This window comes from Silurus meridionalis, chromosome 5 (assembly GCF_014805685.1).
Source record: "Silurus meridionalis isolate SWU-2019-XX chromosome 5, ASM1480568v1, whole genome shotgun sequence".
NCBI lineage: Eukaryota > Metazoa > Chordata > Actinopteri > Siluriformes > Siluridae > Silurus > Silurus meridionalis.
In genome coordinates, this window is record NC_060888.1 from 6,918,578 (window position 1) to 6,944,432 (window position 25,855).

Below are 25,855 nucleotides of genomic sequence, written 5' to 3' on the forward strand. Positions count from 1 at the left end.
GCGGAAGAGGTCATAGGTCAGAGCAGACAACTAGAGAGTGGGCCAGGTTAGGTCACATGCCTGACCCCTCACCAGAGGTCTTACAATAACATGTCAGGTCTCCCCTTGGTGTACGCCTGTGTGTCCTGTTTTTCGATATTGACGTGTTCCCTTCCGCCATTCTTTCGCTCCCCTGCGCGCCCCCCCCCCCCCTTTTTTTTTTTCCCAGCTGTTCTTTTGGGTGAGATACAAATGAGATGTTGAAAAGGCACCGTCCAACTGGAGACAGCTTTTCTTGTTTTCTTTGGGATTTGGCATGTCAGTTTGTGTCGGGGCCTGCTTGCTTCCAGCAGCTGTGTATATGTCATGTGTTGGTGGAGTGCTCAGCAGCAAGAGAGAATGCCACGCCAGCCTCAAACAAAACAAGGCACGCACATGATTGATGGCTTTTACCTCTTAGGCTTGCTTCCCCCTTAATGCACTTCTTGTTGACACGCCGTCTTTCACAAACATTTTTTTTTCTTCACAGCAGATTCACAGATTCACAGTGGTTAGGGCAGATTGGCGTTTCTGCAAAGTTGCAAATGTTTAAGGTTAGACAGGGGACTTATCAGTCAAAACTTTTCTCACAAACTCCTACATGGAGGAATTTGGACCGAATGGGATTTGGACTCAGCCATATGACTTCTAGGCGTTAGCTGTAAGATTTTATGTATATATGTAGCAAGCATTGTATTCTGTCCTATATTACAAGCACTTCAACAACTTGTTGATTCGTCGTCATTAAATCACGTCGATCCGTTGACTTTCTTTAACTGAAACACAAACGCAGCTGTGCACTGCCGTCATGAGCTTTCCGAGGAATTTCACACGATGAAAAAAAAAAGTTATCTGCACTTTATCTCTACAGTATCTTTGTGAAGTTATTTTCAAGTGACATTGTGGGAACATGGCCACTTTTCATTTCATTTATCTCGATAAACACAACAAGTGGCCTGGCATGTTTGGAAAGCATGATTGTGGATGTTGTAATAGGTTTACATACTGTTAATTACAAATTAATCAAAACGGTAAGCCTTGATTAGTTTCTACGTAAGTGGTAGGGTCAAAAATATGTTCCCGTTGGTGCTTTGTTGGTTCTTAAAGCAGGAGCTTGGTCCTTGAAGCATAACCAGGGGGCCTATGATTGTATAGATACATAAAACCTGTGAGACACCACTTTATTTTAACCTAATGTGTTGATTTGTTTTCAATCCCAGAGATAAGATGACACTACCAATAAATTCAGTGGAAATGATTTTAAACATCCTTCAGGCTTGGCCTTCTCCAGTTTAAGAGCATTTTGTAGGAGTCTCAGTCACTTATTTAGAATCTACATGCTCATGAATGTCTTTTGGAAACATAACCTATAGGTATAGGCTTCACAGTATTACATAGTAAATGCAGCACTCAGGCTACGCCCTCTCGGCAGCTCGCACAACGTTTTTAGGCCTATTGGGTACGTAACCTTCTGCCCCTGGTAACACCATGTCGTCTATTTGTTCTATGAGCCTCATCATATATTCAGCTACTCCAGACATATCCTTTACAAGGCCATAAGATGTCTGTACATCCTCAGCCTACGTACACAGCAACGTTGATATAGCTTCGTCATCTGGTGGAGATTTGCACGGATTCGCAAATCAGGGGGTTGAAAGAACTTTTCTGTGTGCCAGGTGTTCTGCTTTCTTCTCTCGCATGTACGCATGTGTTAGCAGTGTCAAACCACCTGTGTGTAATTGCTCTAATGGTTCGTTTTGTTGTAATCCTTTTCTGTTTGTTTAATAGTCCTGGATCAGGGTTATTTATACAAATTCTTTTTTTATTTATACTCAGTATCAGTAATAGTGCAGTGCAGCGAACCTCGACTGTCAGTGGCTTTTCAGTTTTTCATCTGTCGTCCCATTGAAAAGCAAAGCCAGCTGTTGAGGTCAGAGCCCAGCAGTTGGAATGTGTAAAGTGTGTGAGAGTTGTGGGAGTGGCTCAGGCCCCTGGGAATCCGACGCGATGGCAAGCATGAGTGTGAGAGCCGCATAGTTCTGGCAACCCTTCAGCTTTACCAGTCCACAAACACGGTGCTTATAACATGGCCATGGGAAACACACACCACACAAATGGCATCCGCAGAAATCGCGGCAGTCCTCTCTATCCTCCAGAAAGAAAGTTCTGGAAAGAATGCTCTTGCACCTGTGGGAGTCCTCATCTGCTGCTGGCCCTAGTATGTCTCTCATCCCCATGAAAGATCTGGCTTGAGATGAGATGAGCACTCGGCTAACACGTGTCTGTGTCAATTACGCAACCTCAAATTCATTGTCCACTAAAGTACAACTGTATAGGCACAATAGGGTATTCTCAGTAGAAAACAAAATATGGCCTATGTAACAAATTGTAGTGAAGTACACTTATTTTTTTCGTCTCCACATTAAAAATGATGTCACCCACAGACGCAAGGAGTTAATTTAAATTAATGGGTGATGTAATAATTAAATTCCTCAAATGTCACATGACAATAGGACCACCTGATATGTTTTTGTTTGTAATTTCGTTACCGTTTATTTAACATTAAGAATTGTTAATTTTTTATTTCACATTTTTCACAGGTAATAAAAACTTTATTTGCGGTCGAGTACAATTCCCTTACTGGTCTACTTCTAAATATAAGGGCTCAGCCATTTCCTGGCTCATGATCATCATTCTTTGAGAGGGAAGGGTGGCGAGAAAACGATGCCTTGTGAGGGCAGAAAAGGTGAAAGAAGAGTGAAGGAGTGACCCTTTCAGTGCAGAAAATAACTGTAAAGTCAGACAGCAGACCTGTGCAGCGCAAAAGGGGGTAACATTCAGCATGTACTGACAGGTACAAGTGCTACGACGACTGATTCATTAGAAACAATCTTCCAGGATTGCTGGCCATGTGAGCAGCGCGATTTTCAATGGACACTTTGTCGGGCCCGGCCGCAGCTCTCAGGTCATGAGTATTCTTCTCTCGTGGCGCCACAATGAATACGAGGCGAAACCGGGGGGATGGGAGCCAGGTGGGGCACTGATGGAAGTGCTACATGTGTAATTTTATCCAGGTACCTCACGTATCCAGGGCCCCTTTATGAAATCCCTGGGCTGTAAATGCCTACCTTGAAAACATCATTGCATCACCCCGCTGTTTCGCTTTTCCGCATTTTTAATCTCAAAGCAACACAAGGCCTCGTAATATTTCACAGTGCGCGTTAAGAACAAATGCGAGTCTGCACCTGGCACACAGCCCAAATGTAAAAACATCATTGCTCTATCCACAGCTGCCATTTTCTGATTTTAGGAGCTTAGACTGGAATGTTCTGTAGTTCTCCTAATCAGACCAGGCTAATAACTTTTCTTACAACTTCAAGTCTGTATGACCAAATGTCCCTGTCAACATTATACCTCTGTATTAGATGTCAGTTTGTTTCCACTGGCTAGCGCTGCACAGCGTGGCTCTGGCCTCCAGCAGCCTCCTGCAGAACGTGTGGACGAAACCTTTTCTGACACAGACCTGTGCAGAGCAAATTGAGTTAGTCATGGCTGAGGCACGGCGTGGAATGTGGGAGGCTGACAGAGTGAAGGAGGAAAGGAGTAGGATAAAGAAAGTAAGAAAAAAGAAAGACTCCGGCAGAGGGCATGAATGGCAGCCGAGAGCTTCTACGTGCAGCAGCAAATCGCGTTCTTTATTGTAGCCTGAGGTAGCATAAAAAGCTATGGCTAATTGTATTGGATTAAATTGTCAGGGTCACGGCTAGCTGCCTATTGTTAAGAGGAAATTTCTATTAGATGCTCCACAGTCATCAGCGCATGCAAGTGTTTCCCAAGATTAAAATATGTTCTCAAACATTTTCTCTACAGCCAGAGACTCCATAAACTGAAACAAATATGGCCGACCAACCTTAGATTTATTTTACAAACAAGCTATTTGTAAAAAATTGGCTTATTTAAAAAACTAAGTAAAAATCATATAAAAAATATATATAAATAATATAAAAATTTGAAGATTGAAATCTGTACAGGAGCGCATACTGTTGCCGTGTTTTGGCTAAATGTAGAAAGATTTGTCAGAAAAAAGTCTAAATAAGGAAATTGTAAAGAGAAAAAAAAAAGTTGTTTTTTTTCCCGGGAAATGTAAACAAGTATTCGCTTTCAACAATACTCAAATCAAACATAACTATTAATACAATATTTATGTAAGGAACAGAGTGCAGTTATTCCAGCTCTGAAAATTAGATTATAAAAAAATAAAGCAAAATGTGCTGATCTTTTCTCGATGTTTTATGCTTTTGCTAATTGCTGACTGAAGCAAAAATCTGAGGTAAACATGCTTATATTAGAGTTTGGTTTGGCAAAGGCAAGTGGTGTACAGATGTCCTGATAGAGCGCTCAACATTATCATAATAGCTTCCTTGTTTTTCCTTATTTGTAGAAATCTGGACCATTCCTAAGACCTTGAGTATCGCAAAAGTTTATCCCGTTGCTCCTCGAGAAAGTTTTGCCTGAGACAAACTGTTGTTTATCTCAAGGTTGTTACTTCAGCGCAGATAAAGCAGCGCTCTACAAGCAGCCGAGTCGTTCCGCTTAACCCGTGTTTAATTTCCGCGGGCCGTTCGGGTAATCAAATATTGACAGTTGATTACAGAAGAGAGCTATTGCAGGTGCAGCACCAACTATCAGGACGAGACGTAGCGGATAAGGCCACTGAGGAGTGTGTGCAGCCAAACACACCAGTTTTTATCAGCACGTGGGAGGCAGCCGCGGTTAAACATTAGCTATGAAGATAGACCCTGCATTCGGCACAGCCGACTGTTTTGTACTTAGTTTAGTTTCCTGCGTTCATCTGCAAGTCTCTTTCTCTTTGTCTCTCTCTCTTTCACTCTCTCTCTTCCTCTCTCTCTCTCTCTCTCTCTCTCTCTCTCTCTCTCTCTTTCACACTCTCTCTCTCTCTCTGACATGCAGTCATTTTGAAATCCGAGTGCACGAGCACATGGCATCTACTCTTAGCTTTTCTTTTTCCATTAGCACATGGCATCTACTTAAAGACTTTTTCCGGCTCCTTCAAACTCTTGTCATCGCTTCGGTCGCTTTTTGTTTTTTTCCTTTCTGCCATTTATCCTAATCCTCACCTTGACCTCTGTCCTAACCCCAAGCCATAATTTAAACCAATGACACATCTTTCACAACTCTCGGCCCCATGAGCCACGCAATTCCCCGTCTTCCTGATTCCAAACAGTTGCCGGTTGTCGGGTAACGATACCGTAACAGTTCACAAGTTTAGCAGCAGGGTTGAAAAAAAAAACAGCAGGGTTGTAAAAGGGTCCAGAGAGCCGATGCTGAAGATGAGTGTGCAGTCTGCGGTGCAGCAGGCGACCATTTATAGCCATCTGTGTTTTCCCACTTTGTTGTACGCTAGAGATGGTGTGTGTGTAAATGTGTGTGTGTGTGTCTGTGTGTGTACTGTGTATATGTCTGTGTGTGTTTTTATAATTTGGTGGCGACCACAATTTTTCCCAAAAAGAAATAAATGTGGCAATTTTAACTAAACTTTTATAATAACAACTTTTAATAGTATAAGTTCTATTAAATTTTTTTTAATTAAATGATAAGAATTTACTTTTGGCTGCTGAGGTTATTGTTGGGGATAGATTTAGGTACAGCATTCTTTAGCTGTGTTTTTTTAGGTCCTCACAAGGTAGTAAGACGTGTGTGTGTGTGTGTGTGTGTGTGTGTGTGTGTGTGTGTATGTACAATGTACTCATGCCCCACATTCCCTGCCTGTGTGAGCTGTTTGTCTGCGCGTCCGAGTGGAATTAACCTCCGGACTGCCAAAGGGCTCACATGCACGCGTGTTTCTCTGACTTCACTAAGTATATTTGCATGATATAAGGCCATTTCCTTTGCAGTTTGCACATACTGCCTGAAACAAAGTCGTCCGTGTTTTTTCTTTTCCCCTTACGTGTACAAACCAGAGATAGACCCTAGCGATTGTACATACGAAGTGTCCAGGCAAGAACGCTGGAATTTCTACCACACGAGTCAGTCTTCATCTCTGACGCCACTATCACCGTGTCCACTCAAGGTGAACGTTGCTCCTGGTCTAGTTTACTCTTTATCTGCATTTGGTGAAATATAAAACCCCTGCAGCAGCCTTATGAGCAACCATAGTTGTACACTTTATTACTTTGTTTTATTTATTTTTTTTGTCGTCAGTATGCAACAAGGATCTCATCTTTCCAGCGTTTTTTTAGAACCGAAGGTGGATTCGGGAATATTTTTTCAGGCTCACTTTTTTAATTTCAGTACATCTGGATAATTATCATCCAGGCCCAAGTTTTCATCCATTGAGTTCCCATAAAAAAATCTTTATAACCTCTGAAAGTATGTTGTCCATTAAAAACTCCTCCAGGTTCTTGGCTTGACAGTTTAAAAAAAAAACAATGCCTTTGAAACATTTTTTTAATGCTTTTCAGCACTGTTTTTCACACTTTTATTGCAATGTCCCATTTTTTTGTATTTATTTTTTAGGTTTAACACTCATACCAGAAAAGACAGGTGTTGAACAAGACATTTATGGTCAGGGTTAATTTGGAAGGACAGACGTTCCTTTGTTTCAAGTTAACCTGTGGCTGTTACACAAGGTAGTACGAAAAGTTAACATCTTATAGGATAAAGGAAATCTGGACTAAGTCAGGGTGTAGCTTTAATGATGTTAGGACTGGTCTTTCATTTCCTTGACATGTCTCTAACACATAGCAGAAGTTTTTTTGTCCCCTCCAGGATTTATTGTATTTATTCTCTTAAAGAGATCATGATTACGGTTGCAATGAGATGTTGTTTGACTATCTATCTATCTATCTATCTATCTATCTATCTATCTATCTATCTATCTATCTATCTATCTATCTATCTATCTATCTATCTATCTATCTATCTATCTATCTATCTATCTATCTATCTATCTATCTATCTATCTATCTATCTATCTATCTACACTGTATTGCCACAAGATTGCAGACAACTAGTCATAAGTATGGCAATTTTTGAACATCGCATTCCACATATAGTCCCAACTTGCACTTATAATTTCTTCCACTCTTCTGGTAAGATGTTACACTAGATTTTGGAGTGTGCTTGTGGACATTTGTGTTAATCAGCCACAAGGGTGGTAGGAAAGATGTTGTAGGTGAGGTGAGGAGACCTGGGGTGCAGTCAGTGTTCCAAATCATCCCAAAGGTGTTCAGTAGGGTTAAGATCAGATCTCTATAGCAGGCCGCTCAAGATATTCCACTCCAAACCATGTTAACCATATCTACATGGAGCTTATTTTGTGCACAGGGGCACTGCCATGCTGGAACGGGTTTGGGTTTCCAAGTTCAAGTGAATGCACTCTCTAATTTTGTGGTAACAGAAGAACCACATATGGTAGGAAAGGTCAGGTGTCCCAATACTTTTGTCTATAAAGTCTATCTACACTGTATGATCAAAAGTATTGGGACACCTGACCGTATCTATCTATCTATCTATCTATCTATCTATCTATCTATCTATCTATCTATCTATCTATCTATCTATCTATCCATCCATCCATCCATCCATCCATCCATCCATCCATCCATCCATCCATCCATCCATCCATCCATCCATCCATCCATCCATCCATCCATCCATCCATCCATCCATCCATCATTTTCACTAAGCAAAACTGAACTCTGGACACTTATTAAATCATAATGGCAACCATTGTTCATACTTGCACAAGTATTTGTTTTAAAACATGGAGACCGAATAATGCATTCGTATTTGGTTACATCCCCAGTACTTATGGGGTGATTTGGCATTAACTTGGACCAAATGCATGCCACAGTGTTCTGTGTTTTTTGCCTTTGTGTCCATCCAAGCAAAATATATGTCTTTAAAGCCTCCTGTGATGTATTGTTTGGCTTTGCATGTCTACAGGGAAACTCGTGTTACTACCGGTGAATTAGCAGTAATTCAATTAAACTGAATTGAGAGAAATTTGTAATGCAACAAGTGAGATTCCGAGCCAGATGTCGAGAACCAAAACACAGACTCCATCCTTTTAACACAACAGCATTTGGATCAGTTACTGATTACAATTTGGCACGTTCTAACAAAATGCCATGGAAATGTTTTAGACGAATGGGTTGTATTCTTTAGTAACTGCGCGTTCTCAATCCGTGTACATTCCCCTGCCCCGCCGAAAGGCAAAAAAGCAACTGGAACTTTAAAAGCTTTGTGGAATTTGCTGACTGGCCTGCGTGGCAACTTGATCCACTCATCGCCCAACACCCTATTGGCTTCTGGTTCTGAGATTCCCAGAACAGTGTATGTGCCTCTGAGGAGTAGTTGCAAAGAGAGCGAAGAGCCAAACCCACCACTCGAACCGCCTTAAAAAAGTATTCATAACAATGGTTTCTGTGCTTTAGCTCAGGATGTTTCAGGAAAAATTCACCTTTCAACTGCATGCATTGCTAAAGCTCATACAGTAATTTGTATTAATCCCCCCACCACCCCCCACCCCAGTTTCCAGTAACGGAGGTGTGACCACTGTACTGGTTATCACTAATGGAGGTGTGGCCTATGCTTGTAAATCTCAGTAATGGAGGCATGGCCTTTCACTGGATAGTCTCAGCAGCAAAGGTGTGGGCTTTGCTGTTTAGTCTCAGTAATCAAGTCAAGTCAATTGGCCTTCTTGTCATTTCAACCATATACATCTGGGCCAGTACAGAGTGAAATGAAACAGCGTTCCTCCAGGACCATTGTGCTAAATGACAAAACACAGGACTACAGGAGACAACACAAAACTAGCCCAGGATTTTGCTGCCATCTGATAATTAGTCTCAGTAATGTAGGCATGGATTGTGCTTTTTTAATCTTTGTAATGGAGACATAGCTTATGGCGATTTGTTTTCGTAATGATGTGTGGCCTGATTTGTTTCAGTAATGAAGGTGTGGCGTATGCTGATTTGTTTCAGTAAAGAAGGTGTGGCCTAATTTGTTTTAGTAATGAAGGTGTGGCCTGATTTGTTTTAGTAATTAAGGTGTGGCCTAATTTGTTTTAGTAATGAAGGTGTGGTCTGATTTGTTTTAGTCATTAAGGTGTGGCCTAATTTGTTTTAGTAATGAAGGTGTGGTATGATTTGTTTTAGTAATGAAGGTATGGTCTGATTTGTTTTAGTAACTAAGGTGTAGCCTAATTTGTTTTAGTAATGAAGGTGTGGTCTGATTTGTTTTAGTCATTAAGGTGTGGCCTAATTTGTTTTAGTAATGAAGGTGTGGTCTGATTTGTTTTAGTAATGAAGGTATGGTCTGATTTGTTTTAGTAATGAAGGTGTGGCCTGATTTGTTTTAGTAATTAAGGTGTGGCCTAATTTGTTTTAGTAATGAAGGTGTGGCCTGATTTGTTTTAGTAATTAAGGTGTGGCCTAATTTGTTTTCGTAATGAAGGTGTGGCCTGATTTGTTTTAGTAATTAAGGTGTGGCCTAATTTGTTTTAGTAATGAAGGTGTGGTTTGATTTGTTTCAGTAATGAAGGTGTGGCCTGATTTGTTTTAGTAATTAAGGTGTGGCCTAATTTGTTTTAGTAATGAAGGTGTGGCCTGATTTGTTTTAGTAATGAAGGTGTGGCCTGATTTGTTTTAGTAATGAAGGTGTGGCCTGATTTGTTTTAGTAATGAAGGTGTGGCCTGATTTGTTTCAGTAATGAAGGTGTGGCCTATGCTGATTTGTTTTTGTAATTAAGGTGTGGCCTGATTTGTTTTAGTAATGAAGGTGTGGCCTATGCTGATTTGTTTTTGTAATGAAGGTGTGGCCTGATGTGCTTTTGTAATGAAGGTGTGGCCTATGCTGGTTTGTTTTAGTAATGAAGGTGTGGCCTATGCTGATTTGTTTTAGTAATGAAGGTGTGGCCTATGCTGATTTGTTTTTGTAATGAAGGTGTGGCCTGATGTGCTTTTGTAATGAAGGTGTGGCCTATGCTGGTTTGTTTTAGTAATGAAGGTGTGGCCTATGCTGATTTGTTTTCGTAATGAAGGTGTGGCCTGATTTGTTTTAGTATTAATGTGTGGCCTATGCTGATTTGTTTCAGTAACGAAGGTGTGGCCTATGGTTATTTGTTCCAGTAATGATGTGTGGCCTGATTTGTTTTAGTAATAAAGGTGTGGCCTATGCTGATTTGTTTCGGTAATGAAGGTGTGGCCTCTATGCTTGTTTGGTAGCCTCTGTGTCTATTTTTACATCAAATTATAGTTCACATTGTCTTAATAGGGCAGAAGTACATACTTGTGATGAGATTCTATATATACATTTTATAATCTACCTGCTATTAAGCCCCATTAATCCAATGGAAGGTGTGTGAAGAAGCGAGACTAGTGTAAACATATCCAGCCCTAAGCCTCAGGGTAGTGTTAACTGTCATGCTTAGCAATTGGTAGCAATTGACCTATTGACAGCAGGGGAAATGGGTGCTCTTTACCTGTCTGGAAGAATCGAGTGCAGTGTGTGTAAATGGATTATCGTTATCATTCTGACTTGTCCCCCGAGGCAACGTCAGAAACACATCCAACGCAGGTCAGAGGGAATGAGAGCAAGCGCATAGGGACAAGTCAGATGGAGCTGGAGACTAAGCACACACCTTCTTCAATATGTTATTGACCCACATTTTACAAGTTAACACTGAGCAGAAATGTGACTAATAGCATAAAAGTATCTGTTCTGAAACACCCTAGAATGGAACATGACAATGGGCCAGGCAATCTGGACTCTACAGAGAAAACCACAAAATACCATTTGAACCTTGTGAGTTTATTTTTGTTAGTTCCTGACATGAATTGTTTCCATTTAAAAAAAAATTGTTCTGCTAGTCTTATTGATAGATGTTTTAATCCTTCGATAAATTATAGCTGGTCCCACTCATTGAAACGACCAGTTTTGTTCTCTAGCGTGTTGTATTTATTTGAAATGGAGTGTGTATGAAAGACTCCATCACTCTTCTGAACGCTTGGCGCACTCCACAATGGTCTATTTGGTATTCGCCATGTAGTTGTTGGCCCACAGAACTTCTCGATGGCAACGCAAAACCCTCCTGAAACCCCTCTCATTCCGACGCTTCCCGGAGGGAGACCCTTACTCAATCTTGCATACTTTTAAAGAGATGTTTTCTTTGCACCCGACTCAACTTTGGCTTCGCACCATTTTGGCTCAGGTTGGTAAATCATTTGGAGCTTGTGGAACAGGCCGTTTAGGACATAGTTAGATCCTCAAACTCACCAGAGCCTAAAGCGTATTTATGGGTTGCACAAATTCTCCGGCCCTTGCGATTGATGGGTGTTAAGGAAACTATCATAACGGGAAAACATAAAGGTGATTTGTCCCTCTTGACTCTCGTACTTCAGCTTGGGTTACATTTTTATGCCGGGTTGCAGATGCAAGCTCGCTCATGTAATCCCAGCCCTATTGTGTCAGCCTGGGAAAATCATAGCAGGCAAGTCCAGATGGTTAAAAAGCATACCATAAATCATAGGTTGGAATTCATTTACACTTCCGTTTTCATTTTGCCCAGCCACATTACCATCTTTTAGAAAAAAAAACCCAACAACCGGCACTGGTTCGATGTAATTGCTTCAGCGCTGATGAAGTTGAGACTCTGAGCAAGTAACTGCTTCAGTATTCACTGTAATGCTTTGCCAAGTTATGTAAGAGTTCAGTTGAGGAGTTTGTGTACTATTCACCAGTAATGTGACTTTATTTGGGTCTGTATTAGACCAGTCTGAAGAGAAGACTACTAATAAATGTGCAAATAAGTCGCTGTTAATATTGTTATTCTTCCATTTTTGCGAATAATCCAGTTTGTATTGGCAATGCAAGAGCGATTTAAAAAAATAAAAAAAAATGAATAAAAAAAAGTTGAGTCAGGAAGTTGAGCCAGGGTGAAGGATCCCCTCCTTTGTCACAGGCCTCTTCCTGAAGGTGAAAAAAAATACTGGCACTTTAAGTAACGTTTTAATCAAAGGTACTTTGGAGCTCCGGAGCATCTCCGGTGATCGTGATGTTGCCAAGAAAAATATTTTTGCATTCGATTTCTTCAAGCAAATAGCTCTATCTCTCTGGCTCAGTGCTAGACTCTGACTTTTAAGGACAAAACCCCAGATATAGAATGTCCTGGCAAGGATCTTTCAGTTTGGAGAGTTGAAATGCCTCTTATGTTGGCCTCTTGCTGAATCCAGTCCTTTTGTGTTTTTTTTTTTCCTGTCATTAGTGGACATACCAGACATGCATGTTTTGCTACCTTAAGCCAGCAGGCCATAAAAGGCTAAAGGAGATATGGGAGGCTGCATCTTTAAGGCAGATCCCCAGCGCAAAAGCCTGAATGAAAAGAGACGCCTGCTAATGTATTGTGCTGCAGGCTGTGGCGCAGTCATCTGCAGCAGAAGGGAATGTGTTTAGGTTAAATGGACAAAACAGATTGCCTTTAAAAGATTTAGCCCTTCGGTTCTTCCCTCTTCCTGTTCAGCCTTAATTCCTTCTCCACACACACACACACACACACACACACACACACACACATTAGCAAACCCTCCACCCCCCAATAGACTCATTGATTTGCTCGATTTACTCTGGCACCATAAAAAATCTTCATCCTGTCATGCACTCCTGATATTTCTGTCTCACATTCCATGTGAAGGGAGGAAAAAAGGGCCACGGGTAGCTGCAGACAGCTGTACACTGGTTTGTCCATTAATCGCCGCTGTGCTGGGACAGAGGCTGAACAAGAGAATTGAGAGCAGCTCGCGAAAGTATGGGGCCTTTTGTTTTCATCCGCACACCTCTGATCTGTGAAACGCGCCACGCTGTCAGCCCCCGGGCCCCAAAACCCGGAGGAGAAGCCTTGGGTCTAACCCACAGGCCTTCTTCTGAACAGAAGGCCGGGAGCAAAATGCTCGTAAATCTGCCTGAAGAGTGGGCGTACAGCCTTCCAGGGAGAATGAGAATTCAATCTGGGGGAACGACACACCAGGAAGGTTTACTCGAGGTTTGCGTCTTGATGAGAAAGCCATTTGCCGAGTGAAAAGGGAGAAGCGGAGAGGAGGGTTACATCAGACTCCTGCCTGTGACTAATTTCTTTTTCACACTTTGAACCTCCATTTGTCAAAATGTCAGCTACCCCACTTCCTCCTGTGAGAAGCAGTAGTGTGATGTGGTCAGTCACGCTTATTAACTTGAGCAGTGCCTCACTCACCTTGATGCGGGACCTCATTTTTTTTGTGTGTGTGTGTGTGTGTGTGTGTAAAACATGTGTATTTAAATTAGGGGTAATGGTGGAATAGTGGAAAAATGGTAGTCAGCTTTTATTTATATATATATATATATATATATATATATATATATATATATATATATATATATATATATATATATATTTTTTTTTATTGACATAAACTGAACTGAAAATCCCCTAAATCCTGCCTTACGTGCAAAAAAGAAGTGCCTGTGCAAATCACTTCAGATGTATAAGACAGAAAAAGGCATTAGTCTTGTGTAAACAACCGCTATACACGACTCCCTCTGCTTTAAGAGTAGTGCTTGTAGCGAGTATTTACAGGTTCTGACCCTTCTAACCACGGAAGAGCCACCAGCTAAGGAGTGTGCAAACAGCGCTTGCCTGCATAAAGCAGCAAGCCAGGGAGACATGGCTGGCTGACAAGGGACTGTGGTTACAATTTCCCTGCAGACATAAACAGTGACACTATCAATTTCCTGTCTTGAGTCTCTTAACAGGGAGTAAGCAAGGCTGTGCGTGGGCCAGGGGAAAACCTCTTTCGCTGAGCCGAGCCAACGCTACTTAAAACTAAGCCTAGCTCGACACTCGTAAGATCTGGTGTGCCGGGACGGTGTTTAATGCTGGATGTAACGCATTCGGAGACGAAAACCGGCTAGTCCCGGACATTCGTGTTAACCACATCACTCACATTCTCAGGTTGCATCGCTTTGTCAGCAGTACTGAAGGATTTGAAAGACGGTACTATTTCCAGAAGAGCAACAAATTGTGTCAGAGGCGGGAAAGCTAGATGCAGGTCTGTCACATCTCAGAGTTGTCAAGGACTGGGTGTCTGTGTATCCTTGCCAGGAAAAATGAGTGTTAATAGACTGAGACTTCTCTGATTGCACACATAACATACTATCAGATGAGACTGGATGTTGGTATGAGACGTTTATGATTACAAATCTGTAAACATGGTATAAGATCAAGACCTTATACCATGAGTGTCAGTGCACTAGTATACTTATGTTCCTGTACTTACACCCCAGCATACTTATGTTCCTATAAATCTTGCCTCGTGTTTTCACTCAACACGAGTCGTTAACAAACGATCGGTCTGCCATCTGTTCTCAGGTCCGCCACGCGTTTCCGAGAAAGTGGTGCATCGGCAGACGGTGCGGATCGGACGCACCATGAAGCTCCAGTGTCCGGTTGAGGGCGACCCGCCGCCCCTCATCATGTGGAGCAAAGACGGCCGCAATATCCACAGCGGGTGGATGCGCTTCAGGGTCACGCATCAAGCGCTGCGCATAAAAGAGGTGGAGGCCGAGGATGCCGGTACCTTCAACTGTAAAGCCACCAACGGCTTCGGCAGCGTCAACATCAACTACACCCTCATTGTGATCGGTGAGTCTTTTTTTTTTTTTGAGCAAATTCAACAGGACGAGATCAAACTTGCGTTCTTTCAATAAAATTGTAACGCACATCCGAACATTTTTACTGCGATTCCACAACCACAGTGGCATCTGATCCTACAATTCGAAGTAAGAAATGAGTTATTTGATATTCACATGTGACAGATTTTCTAATCCTCTTTTATAGTCCAGTTTAAGAGTTTCCGACCCTCATTACTATGCGAACTCTAGTTTCTCATCATAACCTGCAGACAACCAGAATTTTTTATTTTAAAGGGCACAATTCATCTGCTCAAATGAGACATCCACTGGACGATCATTTCTGTTTTGGAAAAAAACAGAGAGTGTGTGTGCTGCATGAGTAAACTGGCCGTCTGCCCAATTAATCGAGGCCTAAAGAACCAGAGAAGGTCTTGTGATCCTATAAGCTTTCTCTCAGAACTCTCGAGTACGTGAACCCTGGTCCCCATTGAGAACGATTTGAAAATTTTATTATCCACAGCACAGGCTTAAGTGCTGAATAGCCATTTTTCAGCATAATAAAATAAACACAAAAGACAAATAAAAACAATGGATGCAATAGTCAGTACTATAGAACAGGACTATGGTTTGGGGGTTTACAGTGATCTGTACTATCTCCTGGACTGAACAACCTCTAATTTGAGGGCGGAAAATGTCTATCGCAAGCAGCGCCAAGTCTAAACGGAGAGCCCCGCTGTGGGCCTCTATCGGGGTTAGTTTTATATTAGCCAGGCTGAGTTAATTATCCTTTTATTTTGTTCTCAAATAAAGCTTTGTGTAATGTTAGACAAAAAGGGGCTGAATTGTGGGTACTGAGCACATCCTCACTAGTCAATAGCCTGTTTGTATTGCAGCATACAGTCAATCATTAGCAAACATTCACTATTCAGAGGAACTTCCTCACCCGTCTCAGGAAAGTCGTGCCTAGTTGTGGGAATATTCTACGTTTCTACGTAAGCATTCCTTTTTATAGCTAAGAAGAAAGAAAATACAATAAGACCTACGGTATTGGCACAAAATTACAGGCCGCGTGAAGGTGCTCAAGTATCGGCTGAATAAATGACAATGGGTTCCTACAGAGGTGCTTGCAAGGCTTGAGGCTTTTAAACCCCCCCCCCCAAAGAGCCCCTAATGGATTGGGGGTTTGGGGGGCAGCTGCCACGATGACTTCAGCTGAGCAGCTGCAACCGCTGTGCCTGGGCGCCTGAGTTGCACCAGGACGGCTTTGATGCACCATTATTGTCTCCGCCATGCTGGTTAGTCAGGGCCCTTGAACTCCTTCTTGTTTTAGAATGTCTTTGTTGCACCATTGTGTGTGTATGTGTGTGTGGGTGTGTGCAGATGGGTAGGAAGGGTGCAGAAGGATGTGGCATCTAATTATGAGCAGCAAATATCCCATAATGAGAGTAATATGTGAAAGTTTTGACCTTGTAAGGACATTTGGCAGGTCCTCTTTAGGAAAACTGCTCCTCGTACAAAAAAAATAAAGCTTTTGTTTTAAAAAAAGAGATAAAAATTAAATTTTGGGTTACTGGGGTTAAGGTTAGGGGTGGAGGTGTATGCATGCATTAGTGTGTATATAATTTATATTTATTTATTTATTTTTATTTTCGGCTTCATGCTACAATATAAACTCACTGGCCACTTTATTAGGAACATTTATACATCTGTTCATTTGTTCAACTTTTTTTGTCATGCAAACGATCCAGGTCAGAAATTTCAGTTAATGATCACATGAAAGATCTTCTGCTGAGGAAGCTTATGAGACTCAAGGTGCATTCTGTGACGCTTTTCTGCTTACCACAGTTGTACATTGTGCCGATTTGTTACTATAGATTTTTGTCAGATCAAATCAATCTTATGTCTCTCATCAAGTTGGGTCCATACACAGAATTGACTTTTACTAGATGTTTTTTTGTTTATTTTTATTTTTTTCATACAACTCTGTGGAAATCAGTTTTTGGAATACAGTCAACCCCCGATAATTCACAGTTCGGAACTCGTGGCTCGGAAAATCCGCTGGTTCTTATTCGGAACCTGACTAACAGCAAGTTGCCGATTTTTGCAGGAATCCGCAGCGGGACTGAATGTCCAGGAACGTTGGGAATACCATTTTAAACTATGTTTACTAAACAAATTTTTTAAACACATTAATGTATCAAAGTGACAATATCTAGATTCATTACTATAGGGGCTGCGGGGATGTGTCTAAAATTCTTGGTTTTGTGGAAGTCTTAAAATGTAACCCCCGCGAGTTCCACCACTGTACCACCACGGGACCACTGTATATTAAACTACCAAAAACTGGTATGAGCAACCATGCCACAGTCACAGAGAACACCTTGACTGAATATTAATTAAAGCTCTTGGACTTGGAATAATTATATGCATTGATATTTAAATAATTTCAAGAATGAGCAGATGTTCAGGTGCTTTTAATAAATTATAGCGTGTACATCTATTAATTCCTCAGTCATAGTAGACATTGTAAATGGAAAAGTTTCTATGTCATATTCACCTTTAGTCAAAAACCCTTATAAGAGCTAGTTTATATGAAACCCTGCCCTGTCCTAAAGAAAACTGCAGCATTTTGTTGAAGTGCATTTAACCCGATGCAGTGAATGTGATTATTTGTTGTTGATTACATTAAAAAGATTTGAGTGTCCATCACTTTACAAGCACCCAGTTTATCTTTGCATCTTCCAAAAACCAATGTAAAGGCAGGCAGTACGTTCGTCAACAGGTTCTCTCTTGTTGACATCTGCATTGAATCTACCGTATGGAGAAAAAAATACACCAACTAAGTCTATGTCCAATTTTTTTTTTTTTTTCTTTCTTTGGAGAAGCTTGATGGAGACTTATGATGTGTGTTTGATTTGTAGAAACATGACCTGAAGGACTTATAGTAATAACTGAGGGATTAATAAACTGTCTGAGAAAAACAATATCAAGGCTCTAAAAAATTGATTTAAAGCGAAAAGACTACAGGCTAAAAGAGGCAAATCAAATCAATTGATTCCATCAAAAGAAAAAAGATAGGTATTTTAGATTGACTGAGCAGGACATTTAAAAAAGACATCATATATATCTAATTTGAAATACTTCAAATTTTTTTTTGTCCAGTTATATAATACTAAATTTATTATTAGGATTTGGAAAACATTCCAGGAGCTGCTTGTAGAAATCCGGATCATTCCACAGGCTCCACAAACTTTCTTACAGACTTATAATAATATTGTTCTAGAATGACACATCCGTTTTGGCAGTTCTGGAGGGGGGGTGGGGTAGGGGGGGTTCCGTTTGGTAGCATGTAAGGCGTTTAAAGTAAAGTGGTGCCACATTTTCAACTATTGAACCATATTTGAGCAATAAAACCTGAATGCAAGCATGGAAGTTGATCCGTGCCTTTCTCCACGTCTGTGGGTGGTCTCTGTAATTAGTTCAGACCGCACCTGAGCCCCAACCGTTTGTTCTTTGATATTATCCCGTTCGCACTCACAAGAACATCCGACACCTTTTTTAAATTACGCCTTGCCCGTCTTTCCCGGCTCTTAAATTCAATTTCATTTGGAGAAATATTTTCTTTTTTTTTTTTTTTTTTTTAATTTTTTTTTTTCACCACACAAAAGCTCCTCTGTTTGCTTCCGCACTGAAATCGGGCCCAGTGTTGGGCAATGACACTTGTTCAGAACAGGAAGAACAGCGCAGGAATTCCGTATTTATTTTTATATATCATTTGTGTCAATGGAGTAATTTGTTTGTTTTAGTGCTCAACTCTACCTCGCCACTTTTTAAACCACTGGTTCAAGTGCAACTTTTAGAAGACAAGCATTGCTACCAGCTTGAGACATTTTCAATCTGGGATTTAAAATCCTAGCATCAAATAATCCCCAGCCTTCAACATCACACCTCAAAAATAATAATAATAAGCAAAAGCACGGAAAAACATCAACATCATTAAAGATTGATATGGACTGGCAATGAGGGCGAACTACGGCTGAGCTCATAGATGGATGGATGGATGGATGGATGGATGGATGGATGGATGGATGGACAGACAGATCTTATAAAAAAAAAAAAAAGAATGAATACAAAGATAGTGAAAATAACCCAAAATGAAATTATATTGTGATAGAAACCAAGCAGGTTCGAGTCTATGCACATGGAGAACACATGAAAACCAACTTTCTTTTTTAAAGTTTTTGCCGTTCGGGTGGACCAGGAGGCAAAAATTCTGAGTAATAATAATGTTTTCTGAGGTATCCGTATACCCGTGGACAGGGCTTTAAATTAACCTTAGAATAACAGTGTGTTTTTGAAGTGCTGGAAGTGCTTGTGTAGTCCACCCTGGATTTTATGGCTTAGTGATCGAATGTCCCAGTGAGGACTGGAGTCCAGTGATGATAGGACTCATTAGTAGCCTTGCCCTTCTTCGAGCCAGATGGGAAAGACATTAGCATCCATCCATCAGTGGCAGTGCTGGCTCTGGGAACTGCTTTTACTTCTTATAGATCCCAGCTATACACTGCTCCCCGTCCTCTAAACGTGATCTTTTTTTCTTTCCATTTCCTCCACCCACTCGTTCATGCTATCCACGTTTGATGACAGATTTATTTTCCCTGTTTGTTTACTGATCGCAGAGTCCAGCGTTCATATTTTTTAACAGTATGGTTGTTAAGGCGAACTGGAGATGAGGTTCGTGTTGTTACATCACAGGAGGAAACTGCATCGCTGGCTAAACTAATGAAAAGAAAGCTAGCCCTGAGAGGGGCCAGCAGAGAGGGTCATTATACGATAGCGTTTGAAAAAAGACCGCTACAGTAATGGTTCGTGTTGCTTTTGAGGGCTCTTGCCAACATAAACCGGCTACCAAAAAGAAAACAATGCATCTAAGATAAATGAGATTTACTCCTTGTTTATGAACACGGTGCAGACGTGATTTGGAGTAATTGCAAAATTAAGACATGTAGGAAGCTACAGAGAAGTCCCTGGTGATTTATAGTGATTTGTGGAGCTTGTTTGGGCCTTAGAAGCTGCTGCTCAGCCAACATCTGGTAGTGATCTTAATCCAGGAAAACTGAAGCTTGAGATATCTAGTGATCTGAATACAGGGCTTCCCTTAAGACTTCCAGATACCCTGAGGTGGTCAGTCTGGTAGAACAAGTTCATCAGTTTCTGTTCACCTTAGCAATAAATTAGATTTTTTGCTGGGAAATTTAAGGCTTTTGTACTTATCAGCTAAAAGGGTTTTCTTTGTACATGTATTTTCTTTTTGTGGCAAAACAGCTGATACAGAACCGTAAGATATAAAGTCAGATTTTCCGCATTCTGATCTTATCATCCCTGTGACAGTGGGTTTTATCAATACTTCTGTACTTCGCGGATCTCCTTATCTATTTTTCTGACTGGCACGCTTGAGAGCGGCTTCGGGAAATATTTTTCCTGGAACGTAATTATTTGAAATCTTCCAAAACAAAATGAGAGATTTACAAGAACTGTGAAAACAGACCTGTCATTTCAGAGCTGACATTCTCCTTCCCTTCTGGCTGCTAAGGCTGAATGTGCCGGGCAGCCGGAAACCCCGAAAATTTCAAACATGATATCTTTGGAAGCAATTTTGTGAGAACGCACACCAGAGCTGTTTTTTTTTTTCCCGCGTTTTGCACGGAACGCTCAACAAAGTCGGAACATGCTCATGTTTCACGGCATTCATCACAGGAATCTTTGGAGGAGAACTTGAAAGAAAGTTGTCCTTCTGCGCTGGTCGATGAACGTGACGAGAATGAGAAAGTCCGCCTGCGCTCTCCCTAATCTCTTTTCTCTATGCACTCCTCGACACAAGTGTCAGATTCCACAGCTGTCTTGGGGCAGAACCTAAGAAAACAGATCGCATGGCGGCCCGATCTCTTGACCTTCGCGGGCTCCCTTTCGAAATTTTTTCCGATTAGATATTAAACGTATTTTCCAAGCAGATTAGAAAAATTACATTCATGGTTTAAAGCGAGAAGATATCCGGGGTTGAGTTCCAAAATAATCGCAGCTTAATTGCCATAAAATTGGAGTATCTTTTTTTTTTTATACAGATGTCCTTTTGCCCTTATACATATATTTTCAATACAAGGCATGAGGTTCCCAGGAAAGAACTCTGTTGGTTCAAATAGAGAATAATAAGTCATGGAACTGGTAAGAAAAGAGGAAATAGGTGAAAAGAGAAATACAAAACCCTTCTTTTGCCTGCCTTTCATGTGTTAACCAACTTGTTATGGCAGGCTACTCAGTAGGTTTGTCTTCGTTTGTACTTTGCTCAGCTTCAGTGGTCATGTGTCCACTGGCCTGCCAGAAATCAGGGTCTGTCAGAGACGAGTGACATGCTTGGTGAAGCGAGGCCTAGATGGATCAGGATTTTAGAATAGAAAGCAGGAAAGAACACAAAATACCCTTTTTAACTTGTTTTTTTTACCCATTGTTTCACCAACTCCATTCCCAGTTTTTCTGCAAAAGCATGGCTTGGTTCCACTCCCCCTTAAACCAGAAGGGAACTTCATGAGAAATAGTAGCTAATGCAAACAGAAAACAAGAAAAGAACTAACTCTGAAAACATAGGACTTTTTACGCTAAAGATTTCAAAGGCTATCCAGTTACAATTTTGCAATGTAATACTCTTTTTGCTTTGATACTGGTTCACCAGACAGACCTTATCATATATAAACTTGGATAACCTCTCACTCCTCCAAAATACGCTACAGACAAACCTCAGGAAAAAGGATTAACATGTCCTTGCGCTCCAAAAGTCTTCATCGGAGCACTTCATGTATTCTGAGCCTTATATTCATCACCGGTGAATCAACATTTCATTTGTGAGTCAGGATAAACTTGGGAATGATCCAGGTTTTCTTTTTTGTTTTTTTTCTTTTTCTTCTTCATCAAAGTACCACCACCACCACCACCACAAGCCAAACAGATCCTCCCTCTTTTGTATTGTTACTGACCTGCTCATCCGGAAGCAAGGCGGAGGAAATGAAGATGCCATTTTAAGCGCACAATAATGCGTGTAACACAGTGCTCGTCTCTCTACAGGTGGGGGCAAGCTTGAGTTTCAAAGGCATTGGCAAAGGGAGCCACTCAAAGATCCGGAAAAAGGGGGAAAATGCAAACAAAGCACTCAAGCGGCTAGGACCGGACCAAAGTTATAAGGCTCGGGATTACATTTCACGCCTGCCTGTTTGTGAAGGCTTTAATAGGCGGAGGCAGAGTCTCAACACAACCCACATCGCCGTTCTGCTCGGTTTCAACGCGTGGCGAGAGACGGAGTAGACAGGAGGTGCCGTCTAATCTGTAGGCCAAGGAATTTTGCAAAAAAACGCATCTTGACTAGGCGTGTCAGCTATGATTCATGTCCAAAAAAAAGAGAAAGTTGAATATGAATATCGTCAGCTTGCTTCGAGGCAAAGCGATTGTGAAGGGATTGACTCGAGATGAATCGGCGGAAGGACGCGAAGGGTCACGACGTGCGTGATCTTCCACACACGCATCTGGTGTAGAAAACAAAAAAAGTGCTTTTAAACTTCGAAATGCTCTTCACATGTCCTTCACACACTAAGGCCTGCTTCCCATCGCATGGGCGCTTGCAGAAAATCTTCCCCACAGGATGGAATGCTTTGTTAATTTGTAACACCTAATTGCCTCTTTGCGATAAATTGGGAAGGCATTTGTTTCACGTGGACTCGCTTGTAAAAAAAAAAAAAAAAAAAAAAAGGCAGAAAGAAAAAAAGTTTCTTTTTTTTTTTTTCACCTGCCCACAAAACATTCGCCTTGAAGACAGTTAAATTACACATTTATTTAGTCATTTTACTTTAACAGGTTACTCTGACATTAAGACAAGACAGGGGAAAAGTGTTACGCATGTTAATGAGTTCACATCACTTTGTCTGTGGGTGACTTCAGGTATTTTGGTGGTGCATAATGGATTACTCAGGAATATCCTGAATAGCAGTGTGTTCTTCACAGTAAGACGAGGCAGTGCTGTTGCTTTCTTTTGCGATGTATAAAAAGGAGAAAATGTTCCCTGCTTCCTTCTCGTCGTTCTTTGTCCTTCGAACTCTTTGCCACAAAAAAACTTTGCTGTGTATCTCTGCGCAGCCTCAAAAGGCCCACTCGAACATAAAGCTTCCATGCGTTCAGATGCCTGACCATTCTCATGGACCTTAAGCTCTTCTCCTCTTCAACCATGGACACTTGAAAATGCAAAACAAGGGACGAGGGAACCTGCGATGGAATGGGGATTTTGCAATCCTGAAAAGCATAGGGGCATTTTGTCCCTGATTAGCAGCCAAAGAAGGGAGAGCGTTTTTGCTCTGAAAGGAAAGCTTATAGCTCATTATAAGCCGGCCAGGATTAAGCTTGTTCCTCCATTGTTCCCTGAGGAGCTCCTAGGGGGCCGACGCAGAGGGTGGCGCCTATATCCTTTTGAGCCCCCCGCGTCTACACACCTACCCCGAGTTTCCACCCTTTTAACGACATATAATAGCGTTTTCTCCGCGGCGCTGGGTGACCGGTACAGCGGTGGAATCCTCTCTCATTAGAGACTTAGGTCTTTGTTCGGATCCCTCGCCATCCTTTCTTTCAGCCGACTGCTGATTATCGAGCCCTGACTGCACGGTGGCGCGACCCGTACAAAAGGAAACAAGTGGAGTGTGGTCAGAGAGAAACGACGCACCAATTAGTTCAGATGTGTTCGAGGAGAAGACACTGCCTCGTCGCAGGGCTGCCTTTGAAGTCTCTCAACGCTTTGTTTAGCGTGACCTTCAATGTTTTTGGAGTGCGCTGCTTTTTCGTTTCCTTTTCCAGAAGCTGATTTGTTGCCGTGTTTGTTCCTTTCGGGAAAAAAAAAATCAAACGGCACAGTCGCTTTGATCACAATGTAGAATAATCCAAACCAGTTATTATTAACTGTATAACTCAGATGCGATGTTTTTAATAGCGTTTCATGCTTTTGATTGAAGGAGCAGAAGGAGAAACACTAATGCACTGCAGACATTTTTATGTGTAAGCTTTCCAGATATAAATGCTAAATACACGTCATTCATTCATTTTCTCGAACTGGTTTCTCCTTGTCAGGGTAAAGTGGATCCTATCTGAGGAATACCAGGCATGAGGCGGAAATACACACACTCAATCGCACACAATTCATGTACAGAGTCACTCATCCAACTATTGGCATGTTGTGTGAATTTAAAGGATGTTTTTCTGTGCTTTTTGTCCCTGCCTACGCGCCTGTCTGGTCATTGGTCTCTTTCCTATCGTGTACACCTGTTCTTTAGTTTAGCCTCTTTTTATTCCCGCTTGTTCTTTTGTATTGTTGCAAATCTAGTATAGTTTACTAAACCTTGTCTAAACATGGCTTTTGATTCAGACTGATTGTAGAGTTGAGTTTAAGTTCATGCACTTGCATCCTGCCTAGGGTTGGAAAAATCCAGGAATTTTCAAGACGTACCAGTAATATATATGAACTAATGGGATTAAACTGGGATTTTACAAAAATGCAGGTTAGCCAATAACTGGGAACTTAAATGTAGTTGAACAAAAACATCTTGCAGGATAATCTTAGTTAAAACAACCAGATTTGATGCAATTTCTTTTAAGATTTCAACCCTGCACATTCATCAATCACATGCACACAGAACACTTCCTGCAGTGTTATTGAGGCCACACCCCCTACATGCACTGTGCTTTCCTCCATGACATAACACAGATCAATTCTTGAATCCTGCACACAATATAATTTCAGTATTCACATATTTCTTTCAGCTTCTCCCATTTGGGGTTGCAACAGCATCCGTATTCGTGATCCTCATGTTCAATTTAGCGCGTTTTTACCAATTATCCGGGCTTGGGACCGGCACTAAGAGTGCACTGGCTTGTGCAACGATTTCCTGACCGGGAATTAAATCCGGGCCGCGGTGAGAGCGCCGAATCCTAACCACTAGACTACCAGGGAACCCAATTTCAGTATTCAGAATTTCTTTAAGTTTTCTAATTCATTCACATAAATTCCTGTTAAGTTTCCAACTCGATGAAGATGAAGTTCGCATGGAAAGTTTTCCGGTCTTTGCAATCCTGATCCTGCCCCATCCAGGTTCAAAGTTGGACCAGTATCGATTGAGACGCTGGAGCTGTATGAAGCCGCCATTATTTTATTTTTTTATATTTGTTCTGCATTTGATCTTATATTAATCAAATGAATAATACAAGGCCTGAACTTTGAAAAAAAACAAACCCTCCTGGTTTTACACCTTTGAATACTTTGACACATTTTAGGATTGTCCATCGCCTCTTGACTTGACTTGACCAACACACTAAATGATGCGTTGTAACGGAAAGGTTAAGATGTGGAATCAGTGTGGAAGACGTTACACATCCCTTATTTTCTGTGACGATGTTCTTTAATGTGGTGATTAAACCTTAAACTTTGTTCAATCTCTGTAGCTTTTGAGGTGCATACAAATTTGAGAATAGGAACACATGATTCAGGAGGGTGAGTAAGTCTTTGTACATGTGTTGCTGATTGTCAGAGCGAAAGTGGCTCGCGGTGATTTGGCACCAGCTCTCCTTCTCTCAACTCCTCCTGTCATCTTCAAAACGTGAACTGGGTGCCTCCGCACAGCCTCGATGAAAGTATGTGTTGATGGAATGTATCTGGTATTACCAGCGTCAAACTTCTCTATAATACTCTGCATTCGCGATTCCTGTTCAAAGCTGTTTTCATTGGCATGACCTCAATATGCAATTTTTTGTTTTGTTTTTGTTTGTATTGTTGATTGAAATGTTGGAGTAGCTCAAACTCCTTAAAGATTTCTACAATGGTTTGGAGGCTACAACCCATGAATCACAATCTTGCGTTTGCCAAGAACTGAAATGAGACTAAATGGTCTGAAATTAGGAGTAAATGTTCTCTAAACATAAAGCATCGCAAAAAGTTCAATTTGTCAAAGTATAGCATAACTTAATTTTTTTTTTTAAAGAAACACTAGATTTTCTTCTTTGTTCTCCAATGAAAAGAATAAAGAAAAATTGTATGCTTTTATTTTTTATTTTTAAACACCGGGTGTTT

At 41.2% G+C, this 25,855-nt stretch overlaps 1 protein-coding gene across 1 annotated transcript in view; it reads left to right on the plus strand.

Moving 5' to 3' along the window:
• Nucleotides 1–25,855, plus strand: part of fgfrl1a (fibroblast growth factor receptor like 1a) — a 40,711-nt gene that overhangs the window by 5,405 nt on the left and 9,451 nt on the right. Inside the window, exon 3 of the mRNA XM_046850332.1 lies at nucleotides 14,444–14,716. Coding sequence (XP_046706288.1) covers nucleotides 14,444–14,716 — 273 coding nt within the window. The remainder of the gene's footprint in view (nucleotides 1–14,443; nucleotides 14,717–25,855) is intronic.